This window comes from Theobroma cacao, chromosome 10, assembly GCF_053813885.1.
Source record: "Theobroma cacao isolate CCN51 chromosome 10, ASM5381388v1, whole genome shotgun sequence".
NCBI lineage: Eukaryota > Viridiplantae > Streptophyta > Magnoliopsida > Malvales > Malvaceae > Theobroma > Theobroma cacao.
This window is the reverse complement of record NC_142648.1, coordinates 461,675-482,800: the sequence shown is the minus strand read 5'-3', so window position 1 is coordinate 482,800 and position 21,126 is coordinate 461,675. Positions and strand designations below refer to the sequence as shown.

Genomic DNA, 21,126 nt, shown 5'->3' with positions numbered 1-21,126 from the left:
GTTTTGAGTGTTTTAAGTATATCAATTTTATGATTCTTAACATTAAGATTTCCCATAAACGAAGAATACTGCCTCTAATCACATAATTATTGTATAATGAACAGTGAAATAGTAAATATTTTGGATTAGTATTAACTTTTAAAAGATTTTCAAATTACGTATAAATTTGTCGATGTTTTGATTTAGAAATTAATTATTTGGATAATTTGTAACCGAGCAATCTAGTTACTTAATTGTACGCCCTATATATGTTAAGCTAGCTGCCAAATTCCTCAAAGTTGTTTTGCTAATATTAACAGGCCCTGTATTTTTCATCAAACGCTGAGCCTATATATGCTAATAATAGAACATTTTCCCTCATGTTACTCCTCACGACTCATGCTTTAAAAGAGAGAAAAAGAAAAAAAAAAAGAAGGCATTAGACCTTATAAAGAACAAGTTGTTAGCACCTTATTTGAGGCAAAACAGAAAAGATTCAGAATCAATGAGCCGACCAGAAACTACCAAGCCCTTCAATTCCCTCAATTTTACCTTGGCCAGGTCGTTATTGCTTGTGGAAGCTATTTTTACACTCAGGATTCCTTGAATATATATATATATATATATGGCACTGGCAGGAGACTTTTTTTTGATGGTCAAAGCATTTCAGGGCATTGACAAAAACTGGTCAGGAGACAAGAAGAAATTCTTGGATCTGCCTGACCAGAAAACTTTCACAGGGGGGTAGAGCAAAATGGCAATAAACGAGACCATTTACCCCAAGTTATGCATATTGTATGAACGCAATATGTACTCGAAAGGCATTTGGTATGGAGAGAACCCTTTGGATTATTTCATCCCTCTTGCCATGTTTCAAATAATCTTGTTTTTCATACTCTCTCGGGCAGTATACTTCCTTCTAAGGCCCTTGAAACAGCCTAAAGTTGTCTGCAATGTACTGGTATGGTTTGGTTGCATATGTCTCTTCATTTTTGTTTTGTTGGTATGATCCTTTTAACGTGTGGTTTGTCTCATGGTGCTGAAATTTACTTCAGGATCGATGATAAAGAAGTTGAATTTTGAAACTGTTTTTGTTAATTTCAGACTGGACTCCTGTTAGGACCTTCGGTGCTAGGGCGGTACACAACATTAATGGATAATTTATATCCAGCTAAGGAGATGTTGGCTGTCAATACCCTCTGCTTATTTTCCAATATCTCCTTTATATTCTTGATTACAGTGAAAACGGATACCAGGATGATCTTTAGAACAGCAAGGGACGACTGGAGTCTTGGCCTATTATCCATATTAGTTCCTCTTGGAATCAGTTATGCTCTCTTTAACTTGCTAAGGGATTTCCTGCCAGGATTTCAAGGAGGAATCGCCGCTTTTACAGTATGCGGTATCCTGTCAACAAGTTTTTTATCTGATGTTGCCTATGGTATGGATGAGCTCAAGCTCTTAACATCGGAGCTAGGCCAACTTGCCATGTCTTCTGCAATGATCAATGATTTGGTTGGATGGGCAATCTTGGCGACGTTGATTATGTCAAGCCAAACAAAATCATTATCGATTGAAGCTATGCTTTCGTTTGCTGCATTCCCAATCTTCGCATTGTATGCCGTACGGCCAACAATATCATGGATTATCAGGACAACACCAGAGGGAAAACAAGTAGATCAATTATATGTTGTTGCAACTCTACTTGGGGCTTTCGCAATGGGAGCAATCAGCGACGCTATAGGCCTGAGCTTCCTACCAGGGATTATTGCTATGGGACTGATCGTACCAAATGGACCGCCTCTAGGTGCAGCAATAGTAGAGAAATCTGAACTGATCATCAATGAATTTTTTATGCCCTTTTTCTATCTTCGATTGGGTCGTCTCGCGAACATAGTTGAAATACGGGATTGGAAAGAGTTCAATGCACTGCTATTGATCATCATCACAGGATTTCTAGCGAAACTCCTGTCAGTCTGTTTGCATTCATGTTTCTGCAAAATGAGGGTCAGATATGTTCTTTTGCTCAGCTCGATGTTGAATGTGAAGGGTGTACTCAAGTTTATTTATTTCATCAGATTTCTCACAAAACGGGTTAGTCCACAAATGTTCTTTTGCTTCCTACTAGTTTTATCCTATTAAATTCAGAGTGATTATCCATATCTATACCGTCACAATCATGTTTTCTTACCATAGTCTAATTTTGCTTCAGCGTATAGACGAGCAATCCTTTGTTCTACTAATCCTGTCCAATCTCACCGTCACTGCCATTGCAATGCCCCTGATAGAATACTTTTACAAGCCTCATCTTAGACTCGAAACCTCGTTGTCCGCAAAACTAAGTACAATGTCACTGCATTCGACCTCAAGCTTTGGGGAATTAAGGATTCTTCTTTGTATTCACAATGAAGATGACGTCCATGGCATTATCACTCTCCTAGAAGCATCTAATCCGACGCCGGTGAGCACCATATGCGCCTACGTGGTCCATCTTGTGGAGCTTGTTGGTCGAGCAACACCGCTTCTAGCCCCTTACAAAAAGGTGGGGCGCAACCGCACAGACCGAATTATGCGAGCCTTCACTAATTATTCAAAAACTTCGGAACAATCCGTCACGGTTCAGCCCTACACCTCGATTGCTCCATATAAGACCATGTACGAAAACGTCTGCAGGCTAGCTCAAGCAAAGCATGTTCCTCTCATCATCGTCCCATTCCACAAAAGCCAAGTCGGTGAAATCAATGCCAGCTTCCGCTGTTTCAACGTGCAAACGCAAGCCTACGCACCTTGCACGGTTGGAATCCTGGTACAAAGGGGGTTGAGCTGCGTGACCTGTGCTGAATTCTCCTGCAACATTGCTGTGCTGTTTGTAGGTGGACCTGACGACCGCGAGGCCTTGGCATTAGCAGCTCGAATGTCAGGCCATCCTCGTGTCCAAATCACGGTAATGAGGATCATCGTGAGAGAAAATGTACATCAAAGTGAATTAGAGCAGCAGCTTGACGACAAGTTGTTAACAGAATTCAAGGCAAAAACCGAAAACTATAATTTTGTACAATGTTTGGAGGTCCAAGTAAACAACAGCGTTGAAATTTTGAGTTGGATCAGATCTCTAGAGAACAAGTATGACCTTGTCATGGTAGGGAAACGTCAAGGGAGCAATCTAGAGCTTGAGGGAGACATGGCAACTTGGATTGAGCATCCAGAGCTTGGGGTGCTCGGAGACATGGTTGCCTCGGAGGATTTCCGTAGAGGCACGGTGTCTGTGCTGGTCCTGCAACATTGTATGGTCGGTGAAACTTCCAAAAATCGATCCAGTTCCCAACGTAGGAGATATAGTATTGGTTCCTTTTCAGCATTGCTGAAGTAGTATATTCTTGTTCAGATAGAGAGATAGTGAAACACATCAATTTTGCTGTCAATTCAAAAAGAGGGATACATATCAAATGCTTATTGTCTCCTCCAGATTGAAGAATTAATTAATCTACTGGTTAAAAGAAATAAAAAACAAGCCAATATTCAGTAACAACTATGGAAACACAGATGATTAAACAATACCAGATTGCCTATCATCACATGGAAACATCATTAATTAATCAATTCAAACATTCAGGAGAAAGAGCACAGTTATCAGTTGTTTTTTTTTTTTTCTTTTTTGAATATCTAATAGACTAATACTCTTACCTTTTCTTGTTAGATTCTAAATAAAAATCGCTATTGGATACTAAATAAAACTTAAAAAATATACTTTTTATCCAGTAATTTAGTATCATTTTTCTACATAATAAAAAGCCCTTATCTTTTTTGTCCATTATAAATCAAAATTTAGGAGTAAGGTAATATTATTATCTATAGTTTAAAGGTTGGACATAGTATAAATTTATTTGAACTTATGATATCTTCTTATTTAAGGGTTCAATTGATTACTCATTTTCATCTATTTTTATCTATTGCAATCTAGCAATAAGTTGAAAAAAAGAAAACCCAAATTAGAACAACTCCCTCCAGCAAAATTTTTTATTTAAAAAAAGATCAGTCCTATATTTTACATCTGTTCTTGCATTGGTTTTGGAGACAAATTGAAAGGTTATTAATTACAGGTAAATCGGTTTCTAAATACTGTCTCTTGCTATCTAATGGGGGGTTAACTAATTGTCTACAACCAAAAGCTGTCATGCCATTGGTTTTTTTTCTACTTAAGCCACCAAAACTGAATATATAGCTCGATTTAATTAAGTACTCCAACTTTCATTACCATTATTGACGACAAAATTCATAAAAAGATCAAAGAATCAAATATCAGTTAATCTGATAGTTAGAATTGTAAATCTCAACCGTTTAATTGAAATGGGATCCTAACCCGAAAAAAATTGTCTTCCTGGTAATTCAGACATGGAAACTGCAAAACCAACTCGATCAACATTTAGACAAGACTTCCTAGTAAACAACCAAAACTACCTGACTAACTGTTCCTTAAATTTCTTAATTTGTCATTTGGTTTTCTAACTAATTAGGATTTGTTTCTTTTCTTCTTAAATGTGGGTTTTCCTCGTATTTGCTCATCAGAAACATATATGGTTCCTAGGAAGGTGTAAGATATAGAGTGGTGCTGCAGATTCTGTCTTATTGCCTGACCTGAAGCTTTTCCAGGGTAGCAGGATGGCTTCAGGCTCGGTAAATAAAACAGTACTCTACCCTCAGGTTTGCGTTTTATACAATAAGAACATGCATTACCAGGGCGTATTTGCTAGCGGTAATCCTTTAGACTACATCGTTCCTGTCTTCATGCTTCAAGTCATCTTGTCTGTCGTGATATCCCGGGTGATCTACATTGTTCTCAGGCCATTAAAGCAACCAAAACTTGTATGCAATATCTTGGTATGTTGTTCTTAGGCTCATCACTCTTATGGGTTCTTTAATTTCTTCTATCAGTTTTGGATGTTTTTGAATGTTATGGAGTTTTGAACATCTACAGCTTAAAACAAGTAATTTGAAAAGATATATAGCTTGATCATACCAGTTTGTATCACAATTTTCATCTGTTTTGAATGAATGCGCCTGATGGATTTCTTTTGCAGGCTGGAATTATCCTAGGACCTTCTGTCCTCGGGCGCAACAAATCATACATGGAAAGAATGTTTGCACCAAAAGAGATGATGGTGCTCGGCACCATGTCAAACATGGCCACCACCTTGTACATATTCATTATATGTATCAAAATGGATGCAACCATGCTCTCCAGAACATCCAAGAAGACTTGGAGATTCGGCCTGTCTTGCACGATCATCCCTTTTTTCTTCACTATGATCCTCACTGAATTGCTACGCCATTTCCTTCCTGGATTTAGGGACAGCCAATTCTTTCCCATCCAATTCAGTGTTGTTTCGTCGCTAAGTTATTTCATTGTTATTGTCCATGCCCTGGATGAACTTGATCTTTTAAGTTCTGAGTTGGGACAACTTTCCACATCCATCACATTGCTCAACGAACTTGTTTCATGCATGATTGTAATGCTCGGAATTACTTTAGGGCAGAAAGATACAATACATATGATGTATTCCTTCCTTTCTCTGTGTGGATTGATAGCATTCGCTATCTTTGTTATACGACCAGTACTACATTGGATTATCAAGAGAACACCAAGGGGGAGTCCGGTGAATGAGGGTTATGTCATAGCAATTTTACTTTGGACTTTGTTATTGGGAGTGACCACTGATGCTTTAGGTGGATCCTTCAGCCCTGCAGCTATGATCATGGGCTTAATCATACCAGACGGACCGCCTCTCGGTGCAACAATCATACAAAAATCTGAACTTCTGATCTCAGAGTTTTTTCTGCCTTTGTTCTTTGTTCGCATCGGTTATTTCACCAATTTGTCAGCGATACAGGATTGGACGGAGCTTGTCATCTTTGGAGCACTCATCCTTGTGGGGTATTTAGGAAAGCTAGTAGGAAGTTGCTTGGTTTCATCATCTATCAACATGAGAAAAAGTACTGCCATCTTGCTTAGCCTTATTTTGAGTTTACAGGGTGTGAATGAACTACTTAATGGCGTTCGATGGAAACACCAAAAGGTCAGATTTTGTTCTATACCCTTTTATCCACATGTTTAGCTCGACAAGAAGCTGCATTTCTGAATTAGGACTAATCTAATTCTGACTGGTATCTTGCAGCTATTAGATGAGCAGAATTTTGCAACTTTCGTGTTGAGCATCGTCATCCTGAATGGCATTATAACACCCATAATAGAAATCTTCTACAAGCCTGAGGTGAAAACTTTTGATCCTAGCTCTGTCAAACTACACAGTAGGTCGCTTGGAATGACTTCAAGCGTCGGAGAGTTACGGATCATTTCCTGCGTTGAAGATGAAGACAACGTCCCAAGCTTCACTAGCCTCCTTGAAGCGTTGAACCCCACGGAAGTGAACCCAATCTGTGCCTACGTGATCCATCTTGTTCCACTTTCTACCCAAACTGTTCCACTTCTAGTCCCTTACAAGAGTCATAAAAGAAGGTTTAGCACGCCCAATGGCTCTGATAGCATCATGCGAGCTTTTCTAAACTACTCACAAAACTCACAGGGTCCAGTTCATATTCAACCCTTCAGAATGATTTCTCCATTTAAGTACATGCATGAACCCATTTGCAGGCTTGCTGAAGCGATACGTACGCCTCTAGTTCTAGTTCCCTTTTTCAAGAGCCAAGAAGTCCATAGCATCGAAGGCAGCTTGCGGATTTTCAACACTAACATCCAACAATTTTCAAGGTGCACGGTTGGGATCCTAGTTGACAGAGGGTTGCGCACCCATATTAGTGTAAATAGCTTCTCTTATAATGTGGCGGTGATCTTTCTTGGCGGAGCTGACGATCGCGAGGTGTTAGCCTTTGCAGCACGCATGTCTAGTCATCCTAACATTGCAATCACCGTATTGAGGATTCACTTGAGAGGAAATTGTGCAAGGGGATTTGAGGATGAGAGGGAGCTGGATGACTCTTTGTTCAGAGACTTCAAGGCTATGAACGTTGGCAATGCTTGTGTTGTTTGTCATGAGATGGTGGCGGATAACAGTGAGGAAGTAATGATTGCACTTGGATCTTTAGCAAATTGCTATAACCTTGTGATTGTGGGAAAGCGGCAAGGATGCAACTCACAGTTTGAAGAAGGATTGATCGCTTGGACACAGTATCCAGAGCTCGGGGTCATTGGTGATGCCATGGCTGCGCCGGATTTTTGTGGGGGAATGATGTCCGTGCTGGTTTTGCAGCATTTTGGTGAAAGAAACCAGAATTCCACCAGATTTACTTCCTTTGATTGCTAATCTACTTCATTTGTATCATTAGTCTTACCTTTTCAGAAAAGAGTTGCTTCTTCTTTTCTTGAGAAGATGTCACAAACTCAGAACATTAGATTGGAAGATTTAGAATCACATTGAATTTTAGATATTGCACACAACAGTTTTACTTTGGTGTTCTTTTTTTTTCTTTATTTGTTCGACCAAAGAAAGCCAGTTTCTTCAATCATGCTCTGATAAAGGATGACACTTTCCTTAGTTCAGTTGCCATATCTTCAACCAAATCTAGATTCTTACTTGTCAATGTTGTTATACCCACATTGACTAATCCTTTCAATTTTCTTATTTTGTCGTTCTTTCAATGCTCCTGCAATTCTATAACATCATGATGAAAAGAAAGAACAAGGCATAAATTTCAAAAAAAAGCTTCAAATTTATCTTTAGTATCAACTGTAGGGAAAAGAATACAACTAGGAATCAGGAAAACATGGCGGGGTTCCAAGCTAAATTCAGCTGGTACTCGAAAGTTTCAACCACAGCACCATCTCCTACTTAACACCCGCTTTATCTAACTCAAAGGAAACAATGAAACAGAGGATAAACTACTCCCCAGCTTCAGGGAAAATATCCCTGAATTTGTATACTAAGAATATGACAAGGAAAAAAACAATAAGAAGAAAGAAGGTAATTAACCCTTCTTATTGAGCTTATGAATTTCAATTAATTGTAGTGTTTCTGGAGAACTGATGAATCCTAACATATAGGCAAATCTGGTGGTGGTGCTTGGAGAGTCTGCAATTCTCCAAATCCATTCTCAACCAAGAAAGCCATGGCCAGACCCCAAGTAATGTGAACATCCAAGTGACAGTGCATTAGCCAGACACCTGTTAAGAAAAGAGTTGAAATTTGAGCATCAAATGCAGGATACCATTGAAAGACGATCTGAAATAATCTGATGGCCTTTAAGTACTATCGTTACCTGGATTATCCGCAACGAATCTAATGACTGCCCATCCATTCACAGGCACTGCAACTGTGTTCCTGAGAGGTGGATCAACAAGATTGAATTTAGAAGTGTCTTTTTGAGGATTGAAGTTTCCAAAGCCTTCTGCGATGATGTAGAAATCGTATCCGTGAAGATGAATTGGGTGGTTCTCAGGGGTGACAATGCTTGTGTCTTGAATCACGATTTGTACCCTTGAACCATACTTCAATTTGTACAACTTAGTTCCTGTAACAGGTTGGAAGAGAGATTGGCTCACGTTTCCAGTGTAATCAAATTTCATTGGTGGGGTTCCTGGAAAATCTGTGGTGAATACTCCTGGAATGCCTTGTTGGTGAGCTTGCAACAGGGAGAAGTTTCCCGGGAGCACGAATGAGACATTGTTCATGCTGGCAGTGAAACGTGTACCGTTTGGTCCTTGACAACGACTCTTGTGGAAATTTGGTGGGCAGTTGTTGAGTCCTAGACCAACTGTGAAGAAGAGGCTTTCATCAATATCAGTTGGGACTTCAACCTTTTGGGGACTCCTAAAGCTTCGGCTGAAGGCTGTGACAGTGTTTGTGTCATTGTAGGCGGGCAGAGAAGGCATAATTGGTTTGGGTGCGAGGCCTTTTTTGGCAGGGCAAGGGGCAGACTTGTATTCAAGAATGGCTGTGGTGGTAGTGTTGTCGAAGGGAGCGTTTTGGGCGCTTTGGTAGGCGCGGGCTGCCATGTAGTATTGAGCCGGTGCCTGGTCGCCTCTGATCAGAACGTCAGTGGTTTGCCCAGGGCCTAACATGATGACTGAAGTGGTGAAGGGTTTAAGATAGGAGGCATCGGCACCAACAACTGTTAGCTTATGGTTGGCCACTGTGAAGAAAAGCGGTTGGTTCAGGGCGGCGTTGATGACTCTTAGTAGGTTTGTCTCGCCAGAATCTATGGGAACAATCGTAGTGTCTGCAAAAAAAAAAAAAAAAAAAAAAAAAAAGAAAAGAAAATTTTCAACCATGTCAATCTCCAGGACATTTCAGTTATTATGGTTATTATCCTGAGTAGGAATCAGACTGAGACTGGTAGGCCTCGACCATCCATGGGTAGGTCACACTCCTTTTTGCTGTTAAAATATTCATCATGCAACCGTCGGTTGGTTGTCTTTAAGATGCTATAAACTGATATCTGACATCTAAGCATCTGTGTTCTGTTTTCGTTAATAAAAAACTGTGTTGGTTCTGATAATTAAACGTGTCTAATCTAATACCTAAGATTTGTCTCCAGGAGTTTCCATGTGTAATTTCCAAACAACAATGGGGGCCCTGATGCTTGTAAACAGATAGAATTAAATTATATACCGTTGGCTATGATTTCCATTTGATTTAGTCGCTGTACCTAACAGTGAAGTGGACAAACTAGAACCATCCGAATTCTCGAGAACGTGAAATAAAGGAGCTTTAAGAAAGCAAACCTTTGCTGGAGCATATGTAGAGGTCACCAGGTTGACCATTGATGGTATACGCATCAGAGATATTTGGAGATGCTCCTGTCCTTGTTGCTTCCCTCACAACATCAATGGGGTTTGCATCCCACCATTCACCTGAATGATAATCATCACATAAGATTCATGATATAATCCTCAAAATAACAATCATCTCTCCAAATCAGAACTGATTTTGTTTAAACTGAAGAATCATTCATTGAATTACCTAGTAGGATGGGTGTTTCACGCTTGGGTTTTGGGAAAGGGTAGGATTCTCCTTCTTTCGGACGGATGATCAGAGCTCCATAAACAGTGGCTCTAAGCCATGAGCTGTGAGCATGCCACCACAATGTTCCTACTTGTCCTTGGATTGTGAACCTGTAGGTGTAACTTCCTCCTGGTCTGATTGGGCACTGAGTCACGAATTCCGGTCCATCTGCCCATCCGGTTCTCATTTGCCTAATGCCATGCCTGTAAAATTAAAATTCTTTATTATCTAGCCTTATGGTAATTGAAGAGAACAATAATTATTTCTTTAATGTCCTATGCGCTAATAATTATGTTCATAGTAAAGTTGTAATAAATAATACAAATTATTTCGGTTTTAAGATATTTATTACCTGTGAGATACAGAAACATTTATGATAATTAAGAAGTTAGATATCTTTGTTGTCAAGAGTAGATGTTGATATCAGCATGAACAAAACCATGTTTATGTAGAAAGCTGAATCTCATGCGTGCATGCACGAGGTTGCAATTAATAATTACCAGTGAATGGTGACATTATATCTAGCTTTGTTGATAACTTTAACTTCAAGGGTGTCTCCATCCTTGACCTCCAGGGTCGGCCCCGGGAACATGCCGTTGACAGTGATGCTGCTGTGAGTCTTGCACAGCCTCTTCACTGGCGTTGCTTGGATCTGTTTCATTAGATCAAAGTGTTTGATTTGGCTAAATGTACTAAAAGAAACAAGAAGCTTAAGAGAATAAAGAAACAACAAAGCAACTAAGACTAAATTGATAACGAAATCAGAAAGGATCAATGAAGGAAGTAAAGAAGAAAGACATACGACAAATTGATGCTGTTGAACTTCTGCATTTGCTAAGCACAATGCAGAACAAATGAGAAGGAAAAGGCCTACGAAAATGATGGAAAAGTCCTTGAAAGTCTCCATCCTGAAGCTAGCTATAGCTTTCTTTTTTCTTCTGAGTGTGAAAGCTGATCAATGAGAGAATGCGAGTGAGAGGCAGTGAGAGAGGAGAGCCTCTTTATAGGAAGATTAGAAGGTTGTTTGAGGTTGGCGGATTAGGTTTTGATTCAGCAAAATGGCCGTATTCCGGGCAAAACTTAGTTCAACCCTGTAGGAGTTGTTGCACCCACTAGCCTATTAAAAGTGACTAATTTCTTGAATGCTTGCTTCACAAGGATTTCATTGGGGAGGGGTTTCATTTTCAGCAAATCATCATTATCACCAGATTTTGTAGGGCAACAAACTGTCTTGTCCCTGTAAATATTTTAATTAATTAGTTAAATTTGCTGATTCTGATATCAAATGATTTACATGTATCCTTGATGTACACACATCAAATTAAAGATCGAAAGTCAAAACCATTATTTTCCAGCCAAACCAAGAAAGTAACACTCTGCTCCAAAAACATTTCCCAAGTAGCTACATACATATACTCAATAGAGATTATTCTTTTATGGGTTTTTTGCAAACCCATTGTTTTTCTTTTTAAATTTGTTCTATTACATAGAAAACGCGTAAAATGCATTAATCCGTGGGAGCAAATTTATCCTTATCGAAAAGAGGCCTGCATTACCATTGGAAAACTAAGCTTCAACATTGCAAACAGGAAACATATCACTTTCTTTGAACTCAACTTTCTAATTAGACAGGGATCAATTTGATGTTGGCTAAGCCATTGAAAGAAACAGATTGAGGGCATTGCTATTTACATTAACCCAACGTGACATTTTCCTCAGAGTAGTGAAAAATGAAAAGATTACATCCTGGAAAGTCCATGGTTTCCCATTAAGAAAATGTCTAATGGCCCACTCAAAAACAAAAAAACAATTGTTGGGTTACTGTAATCTTTTCATTTGAAAATTGTTTCCTTCTTTTCATCAAAAGAGCCTGGAAGACTTAAAAGCTTACACGCTGTGTTTAATAAATTTCCTGAAATGACTAACTCAGCAAAGAAAAATTTATTTAATCTGTCAGAGTCATTTAAGATCAGCCCCATGGCTGAGTCAGGGACGATTTTTGATCTGTTTACTCACACAGACGTGGCCTGATACCAAAGGTTTGAATCGATTAGTTTAGGTTGAATATGGACTCAAAACCCCACCGATTGAATCTAAGCTAGTCTCCTTTCAAAGTAAACAAAATCGTGTGTAAAAGTCCACTTTTATTTGGTGGGGAGTATTATTTGTTATTTATGACTATGATAGTAAAATAGAGATTTTGATTGAATCTAACTACTAATTTTTCTTAACAAGAAGTCTGGTGGATACTTCAACCGGTCATTTTTGGAGTTTCATTGTATGCAGAATTAGGTAGGTTGTCATGAAACAGTAAACAGATATTGGAAACAACATCTTGAGTAGGAAACTGTATGTTCTTTTTTCTTGCATGTTGGCATGTTGGATGAACCCAATAGAACCTAGTCGCTGTATATTTTATTTGCTCACGTGTTGCTTGTGTTTTGATTAAAATTTGATCTTAAAATTTCTATTGGCAAGATAATCTTTTTCCCACAAAGATATGCATGGCTTGTGCCAGTATCCAACCCCATGTAATTTGTAATGCAAATCGTTTTCTTACATTTGAAAAAACCTTAAATGATGCAATTAACTTTGAAAAAAAGAATGGGGAATGTTGCAAAATAAGGAACCACTGAATGGCAAGGGAAGACCTGGTTCATTTTCTTTTCCTGTTTAGTTGGTAACCACCAAAGGAAAAATGTCTCCTGGAAAGATAAAGAACTTTTGCTTTCAGCAAACAATTTTTGCAGTGAAAAAATGAGCAAATTTGATTGTTTTATCCTTAAGTACCCAAAAATAAAAATACCCTCTTCCCCAAGTTTGTAATGGAAACAACATAACAGAGTTTTGTTTGAAATTGCCGGAGATGACATTGGCTAGTTATTCAGGAACATCTGTCAAAAAGACAGCAAATGCAGGAAACTGTCACCGTCAGAATAGGGTAGGAAGAAACAAGCTGATATACTACAACATTTTAGAGTTACAAAACAATGGGAAAGAATTAAAATTAGTGATGAAAGCTACTCCGGTAGATTGCATTTAAAAGAAACCAAGTTTTGGGCTAATGTCATGATTTTGGTCTGGTTTGTAAGAATCTACTGGTGTATGCTGTAAATTAATGAAGATCAATCCCTATACTATGGCGATGAGAGATTATGGCTATAAGAAATTGTAAAAATATATATATATATCTTAAAAAACAAGGAAAAATGATTCATCCTTAAGGACTAGTTAATTAATTTGTTCAGTGGCATCAATGGCTACTACTCAGAAACAACAGCAAAGACCAAACAAGTTTGAGTGACAACGGTTAGTCTCTTTTAAGAGAAGCATGTCAATTACCAGAGAGAGAAAGAGAGGATTAGGATTAGATAGGTGAACAAAATTGAATGAACAATTAACAAAGTTGGTAAAGTTTGTTATTGACTTTTCAGAATCTTGAGAAGAAAATAAAAAGTACAAAAGGAGGTCGTTAAAAGTAATGGAGGAAAATGAAAAAATTGATGGAAGAGCAGAAGTTTCCTTGTCAAAGTTTACTTCTGCTTTGTCTTTCCATAAAACTTTTCTCTCTGTTTTATATATATTTTCCCCCACTTGCTTTCTTAGCTTATCATTTTCACTGGTAGTTATAGGTTGGTGTGAAGAACTCATGGAATGTTTAATTCCATCAATTTCAGTCATTTACTCTGATAAAAAAAGACTGCAGCATTCTGCTCTGTGGAATGTCAGCTAGAGTTAGAAATTTTCCTGTCTGATAAATTTATGCGGACAGTGATGGATAGTTAAAGGAATTTGCTTATCTGGGTGTTGATCATTCAGATTACCATGGAATGTGTCAATATCCATGGTAGTTTTCAGTTTCTGTCCTGGTTTGAATCCTGAAATTCTATACCATTAAGCATCAAGGGCTATACTGATCAGCATCATTTTAGCATTGCGGAAAAAGTTGTTAAAGTGAAACAATTGGTCCCCTTTTTTCTCTCTTTTGGTACAGATTGATTGATCTCTTCACGAACAACTTGGTTGCCAAGCTATACTAGCATTGATAAAGGGAAATTGAAGGGAAATGAAATAAAAGTGCAAGAGGCCAAAAAATCCAAATGGCTGACAGAATAACATGGAAATGCAGCCCCCCAACCACTTTCTGATTGAATCTCACAAAATGGAACCACTAATTGATGGGGTTTCTTTTTTTTTTTTTCTGAATTACCTGGACAAAAAACGAAGTTTCACCAAACAAATAATTTAAAGGCAGTAATGAAATCCCATTTTTAAGTACCTTTAAAAGGATTGATAGGCTCTTAATGGTAGTCAGAAAGGCACTTTTTTTTTAGAAGGTTGAGTCTTTCGACAATGGGTTGCATGAACAGTTTGGCCCACCAGAGGCTGTAGTTGATGCAGTCCACACCGGGAAATTCATTGAAGAGCCAGCATCAGCAATTCCATATATGCAAAAATAATGTAAACTTCTGAAGATTGCACCAGAAATCTCATTAGTGCAACATAATGGCTAGGCTTAACATCAATTTCAGCAATTCCTGCACCCACATGGACTGAAGCTTATTGGCCAGAAGCTAGAGACTGGCATGCTGTAACTTGTCATTGTCTGAACTGAAACTACAAGAGCCATGACATTTGTGAATAATGCTTATAGTTTAACTATGGAAGATGGATCAATCATCTCAATCTAAAGGTCATAATCTTATGCAGGATTTCCAATCATTACTGGAGGCACTAGCCTACTTGAGGTCCATTCTTTATTGAGCTCTTCTCTTGAATCATATACTTAATACATACTCATCAAACCTTTGATAAACTTTTCATTTTTTCTGAGTTTGATTTTATGGCAGATGCTTGATTAAGTTGGAACTATAATTCTCTAATAAGCCATCAAAAGGAACTCGAATTCAAACTTACTCTAACTGGCCAAAAAATTTTAACTGAAAAATAATCTTTTCTGCAGTGAATCAATTGCAAACAATTTCAAAATTGCCTAGTCTTTCCAGGGGATGGAAGGAAACCAACTATTAAACTAAATCATGACAATTGATGACAACATCCTCGAGCAATTGAAAGATACTGATATTTACAGACTCATAGATTGGCACACAAAATTAATATCTTAAGATACCTTGTAAGAATAAAAGAATTATACTCTATTGCCTACATACATAAACCCAACTCCTAAAACCCTTTTCTCACTCGCTTGTTGAAGGACCTGCTGCTCCATCATCACCAGAGGGTCCAGAACTAGCAGGTGTCTCTAGCCTAATCTCTTCTAGCTGCTGGAGAACGTGTTGAACTTCTGGTCGTGCAGATGGTGATGGATCAACACAATGCAAAGCCAGTTTCAAAGTGTTTAGTAACTCATCACCAATGGAAGGTGCATCCCTCATCAACTCCAGATCAAAGACTTCATTTGTCCACTCTTCTTTCACTATAGAGGCAACCCATTGTGGCAAATCCACACCATTCATTGCCTCTCCAGGAGATTTCCCCGTTAGGAGTTCTAATATGATAACCCCAAGGCTGTACACATCAGTCTTTGTGTTGGCTTTCTTGAGCTTTGAAAGCTCCGGCGCTCTGTAGCCTAATGCTCCAGCTGTTGCAATTACATTAGCATTTGCAGCATCCGTCATTAGACGAGAAAGGCCAAAATCTGCTATTTTAGCAGTTGTATCCTCATCAAGTAACACATTGCTTGATGTAAGGTTCCCATGAATTATGTTCTCTTGAGTGTGAAGGTACAGCAGGCCTCGAGTAACACCCTTTGCTATTCTCATCCTTGTTGGCCAATCAATGGGTGTGTCTGGCCCTCGAGCTGCAGCAGGATAGAACATATTATTAGCTGGACTAATACTGCAATATTTTAGAAATCAAAATAGTTATAGATTGCATTTTACTTACCATGAAGGAAAGTTGCAAGACTCCCTTTAGGCATGTAATCAAAAACAAGAAGCTTCTCTCCCTTGGGTCCTAAGTAATAAGCCCTCAAAGCCAGAAGATTCAGATGACGGATTTTGCCTAGCACATTGACCTCATTTTCAAATTCTCTCTCACCTTTGGTAATCTTTTCTCTAAGTCTCTTCACTGCCACCTGGTTTCCATCCTCTAATGTGGCCTTATAGACTGTCCCATAGGTGCTCTTCCCCATAATTTCCGCAGTTGCACACAAAAGATCATCAGCAGTAAAAACCATGGGCCCATCAAAATGGACTAGTTTCCCACCAGCCTCTCCTCCTGCTTCAACTTCACCACCAGCTGCTGGAGTTCCCTTTTCACCTCTTGCTGCAGCAGCAGCTCCAGTTGTTTGACCATTTTTTGCCTTCGATGTTGCCCTTCTTTTGATCAAGCAACACAGCAAAACGAAACAAAGAACAAGCAGAACTATAAGTAGGGCTCCTGCAGCAATTAGGATTATATCTTTGGTATTCAATTTTCTATGTTTATGTTTCGATTTCTCGGATGGTGAAGAAGGGACATTTTGAGAAGGTGCTGGAGCAGGGCATGGAGTTGATCCAGGATAACCACATAACTGAATATTTCCCACAAAAGAGCTTGAGTTGAACTTTTGGGAGAGTGGAGTTGGAACAGGGCCAGAGAGGTTGTTATATGAAACATTTAAAGAATTAAGACCTTTGAGATCAGCAAGAGAAAATGGGATTTCTCCATTGAGCGTATTCTCTGACAAATCAAGTTGAGTTAAACTGGAAATGTTCCCTAAAGTTGCTGGAATTGGACCACTAAATTTGTTGCTCTTCAAAACTAGAACAGAAAGGTTATGTAAACTGTCAATGGATTCTGGGATTTGATTTTCAAGATCATTGCTTTCCAGGTTTAACAGAACAAGAGAGGAAAGTTTGGAGAGAGTAGCAGGCAAGCTTCCATTAATTGCATTATTAGAAAGATCTAGATTCCTGAGCACAGAAAGACTTCCCATATCACTTGGTATGGGTCCAGTAATCAGATTATGACTAAGAGAAACCTCTTGGAGCTCACTTAACTTTCCTAAAGAGGCAGGTATGCTTCCAGAAAGGAAGTTATGGTCAAGGGTTAAGTACTGAAGTTGATAAAAGCTATTCTTTTGTGTTGCACCCCAAGAATCTGGGATAGAACCAGAAAGGTTGTTGTGTTGAAGTGCAAGAAAAATAAGAGAAGTAGAATGAGTGAAAGAAACTGGGATTGATCCTGACAAAGAATTGAAGCTAACGTTGAGCCTGAAAAGCTTAGTAGAGTTCGCAAGACTCTCAGGGATTGTCCCAGTGAGTGAATTATTACTAAGGTCAAGAGTTTGAAGCAAAGGACATGAACCTAATGAAGCAGGAATTGAGCCTGAAAGCCTGTTATTGAATAGCTGAACACCTCTAAGATCAGGGAGAATGCCTAATGCTCGAGGGATGGAGCCGCCAATGAGATTATCATGAAGGCTAAGCTTTCGAAGTGCTTGGAATTGCCCAATTTTCTCAGTGATTCTGCCACCTAGTCCTTTCCATGGGAGTTGGATAACTATGACTTGCCCTTGAGCACACTTGATTCCAACCCAACCACCAGAACAAGCACCATAGCCACTGTCGTTCCAGCTCTTTAAGAACCCTTTTGGGTCAATTAACTCTTGCTTAAACGCTTGAAGTGCTTGAAAATCAGCTGCTGTGACAATGACGCCATCCCAGGCCTGACTTGAAACTGGTTGAATGAAGAAGCACCCGAGCAGCTGCAGAAGCAAGAAAATGTAAGAAAAAAGGGAAACGTCCTTCCATTTCTCCTTCTTCTTATTCGAAATGCAACGCCAATCTACATCTCTACAAATCAAAAACTCAAAATCTTGCTTCTCTATTGCCATTAAGGAGTGGCAACGAAGGAAAAAAGCTAAAAGTCAAAGAAGAAGAAAAAGAAACAGTAGTTATATATATATAATATATTCGTTTTTGTTTTCCCTCTCTTCCTTTCTCTCAAGTTTGATTCTGCTTTCCCTAATGGCATGGAGGAATGAAACAGGGGAAATGGGAGTTGTGGGAGGGTTTTGTAGTAAGAGAGGAAGAGCCCAGAGAGAGGTGCGGTTTTACTGTGAAAGAGCACGTGAAGACCTTAGAGGGAGAGAGAAGAATCTTTTTGTATTGGGAGAGATAAAAAAAAAAAAAGAAAAAAGGAGACAAATTGTCAGGTGGATGCAATAAGGGAGCAGAGGCTCTTCATCCCCTCTTGCACCACTCACAAGCCTAACGGCTAGTTTCTTTCTGATCACACCCAAAACATTAACATTTCTTTTTTCTCTATTCTCAAAGCTCCATGATTTTCCTATACATTTGTTTTTTTTGACCAGTTCATGGATTGAATATGTGGTCTTTTATTGCCCTTGCCGCTCCTCTAACGGCTATCTTTCTCAATTGGGTCCTACCAACAAACACCTGCAGGAGATTATATTCGGGTAGTACGAAAATATACCTTGTATTAGATGATAAATTTGTATACAATATGATAATACAACATAATACGAATTTAAACAAATTTGAATTTAGATTAATTGTCTTTCATTTATTGAACATGTTGGTATTGCTAAGATATGAATTTAAAATTTATCTAAAATCCAGTTAAGACATAATTAATTAATTGAATTATTGTATATTCTTACAATACTTAATTCATTCATTATCTATTTATTTAGTTATTGATATTTAAAATTTATATCAAAAGAATATTTATAATAATTAAGATTTATTGTCGTAATATCACTTTTATATTAAATTATTTATTTTTACTATCACATGGTGTAAAATTATGAAAAAAATAAATCATCAAATGGACAATAAAAGAGGTCACAAAGTTTCAAAAAAGAAATGGCTAACCTTAATAATCGGAATGACCATAGTAGCCATGAGGTTTCCCAAGGTGGTTGGGGGGATTATAGTTTAATGATACGAAGTTAAGATGACAGGTCACTATCTCTCAACTTTGAATTTCCTGACAAAAACGATAAAGTAGGAAAGGGATCCTTCGTCTATGTACGTCGTTGGATTAGATGCTGTTTCCAGAGTTTTCACCCTCGTACGGTGAGAATAACGACACACGAAAGGAAGCTTTTTACAGTTAATGATGAGTACCCAGTTTGGAAAGGTTCGAGTTTTGTCGAGCTAACCTGTCCGGATTGATAATCCGAAAAGCTTCGTCGTCATCATCATCATTAGGTTTGGACCTGGCTCTTAGAAGACCATACGTTAGCCAGGCCCGATCCTGGACTTCCGCTACCTCCCTGCTTGACTGGAGGCCTCTTCTAAGCATCAGGCCACCGAGTTAGAGATGGAATGATTATCCATGGTTTCGACTCAGAATCAGAGAATGAATGCATATTTCCACTTTCCCGGCCATTGAGGATTCCTGGCACTCATCTCCATTTTTATAGCAACAATGCAAATTATTTTATTAGTCATGTACTTGGGGTGCTGCAACAAAATGTATTTTTCAATCCGTACATATCCTGTAGTCAATAGAATGTTTATGTGTTACGAGTACAAAGAAAATTCTCAAGTTAGTACACTGTAGCAGACAACATGACTCGTATCCAAAGACATAGAGAACCTGATTTGAATGTGACAGAATATGAAACCTAACTCAAAGCTACTCCACTAGGAACCCGGGAAATCTACTCCAGTGTCCCTTCCCGGATAATTTGGGTTTAAACATAGAATAATTAGAAGAGCGCCATCTCTATCTTTGCTTTACCATACATCAACTCCAAGCCTGGCCTATCCAATACACGGACAAGAGCCAGCACTTGATGCAGAACAGATTACCAGAACTGAAAATGCTTATTTAGCTAAAACTTTGCTGAGCCAGCAGCACATAATGGTTTATGGGAGGCATGGAGGCTGCATTACTTTGTTAAAATGGCACTGTTATGCGTAAATAGTAGAACACTTTGGACACGGATGACATGAATAACTTTTGGCAAATAATGACATATATATTATCGGCAATAAAACTATTTGTTAATAATTTGCATCTAGCCAAAGAATTTCAGTCTAACTGTCAAATACCCAGTCACTACTACATGCTCTCATATTAGGTGTTATAAGGACTACTCTATATGATTTACCCCAAGTCATGATCCGTCGTGATCCATCTACACTTTCTTACACACTACAATGACAATAGTCTCATGGTGAATCCCATAAGGGTTATCTTACGCCAGTCATCTATGTAAAAAAGCCCAAAACCACGATCACCAAAAATGATTATATGTACATAAATCACTCTTGGGAAGATGGATGCTACTTTGCATTTTAGTGACTTGGAACAAAAAACAAATAAAAAGCTAGGGTTTTAGCACAAGCAAGGATTGCAATTGCACTTTTCTAAGAAGCTAGGAGTTCCATACCATTTGGAAATGACATGTGAGAGCTATTATTAGAGTTCATAAAGCTCTTGGTAAGCAAACTGTTACTCTTAATCCTACACCATAAACTTCCAAGCAGAACCTCAACAACCAAGAGGAAGCCAACAGAAATTTGAATTAGTAACAGCTATATTATATAATAACACAAACTTAAACAACAAGGGTCCACATATCTCACAAATAACACTACAAATAATCTAGGGCAACTTTTGGCAAAGCAAAGATGGAACAGTTTTAACTCCAATTCCTCAGAAATTTCATCCCTTGCACGAGAAGGTTGACGATTCCCCTCTATCAAAATAGCATAAACTACAGCAGCTAACCAAACAGAATCACCTAATCATTCAAGCCAAAAATATTCCTAGTTTCTACATGATACCAACCAAGCAAGCTATTAAATGCCCAACATCTTGTCAACTAGAATCAATATTCAATATTTGAGCAAAAACCACAGCTATAGGCCAAGCCAGTTAACTAGCTAGAACCTTAATGAACTCACTCGAACCAAATGAAACTCAAAAACTCCCTTAAAGCACCCAATTAGAGCTCTTTTGACCCTAAACCGTCACTTTCACTAACAAGTAAGAACCAAAACCTTCAGCTTTCTCCATACCAACTACAACAGTTAGCTAGCATAAACCTCCCTGTAAACCATATCAAATTCTTTCTAATTTGCCAACGTAAGAAAATTGAACAAATCAAAACAAAACAACTTTCGTAAAATACATACAATTAGTAACT

The 21,126-nt window shown here is 38.4% G+C and overlaps 3 protein-coding genes and 1 pseudogene across 4 annotated transcripts; 2 read left to right on the top strand and 2 right to left on the bottom strand.

Moving 5' to 3' along the window:
- The first annotated feature begins 733 nt into the window (after positions 1-733).
- On the top strand, positions 734-3,349 carry LOC18585787 (cation/H(+) antiporter 15-like). Its single transcript, XM_018128968.2, has 3 exons — positions 734-940; positions 1,084-2,073; positions 2,192-3,349. The coding sequence occupies exons 1-3, from the start codon at positions 734-736 to the stop codon at positions 3,347-3,349; spliced, it is 2,355 nt and encodes a 784-aa protein (XP_017984457.2).
- A 1,355-nt stretch (positions 3,350-4,704) lies between these two features.
- LOC18585786 (cation/H(+) antiporter 15 pseudogene) lies at positions 4,705-7,298 on the top strand (annotated as a pseudogene).
- A 386-nt stretch (positions 7,299-7,684) lies between these two features.
- Positions 7,685-10,988, bottom strand: LOC18585785 (laccase-12-like). The gene is made up of 6 exons (XM_007008787.3): positions 10,798-10,988; positions 10,496-10,647; positions 9,954-10,198; positions 9,716-9,844; positions 8,251-9,210; positions 7,685-8,155 (listed from the first exon to the last, which is right to left on the bottom strand). The coding sequence occupies exons 1-6, from the start codon at positions 10,900-10,902 to the stop codon at positions 8,025-8,027; spliced, it is 1,722 nt and encodes a 573-aa protein (XP_007008849.3). The 5' UTR covers positions 10,903-10,988; the 3' UTR covers positions 7,685-8,024.
- Positions 10,989-15,002: 4,014 nt separating this feature from the next.
- On the bottom strand, positions 15,003-21,106 carry MRLK (meristematic receptor-like kinase). Of its 2 annotated transcripts, none has more exons than XM_088802468.1 (3): positions 18,839-21,106; positions 15,903-18,400; positions 15,003-15,816 (listed from the first exon to the last, which is right to left on the bottom strand). In XM_088802468.1, exons 2-3 carry the CDS (start codon positions 17,833-17,835, stop codon positions 15,194-15,196), a joined length of 2,556 nt encoding a protein of 851 aa, XP_088658594.1. In that variant the 5' UTR covers positions 17,836-18,400; positions 18,839-21,106; the 3' UTR covers positions 15,003-15,193. The 2 variants fall into 2 exon arrangements, with proteins under 2 accessions (XP_088658594.1, XP_017984456.2); XM_018128967.2 differs by having other exon boundaries at positions 15,903-17,706.
- Positions 21,107-21,126: the final 20 nt, after the last annotated feature.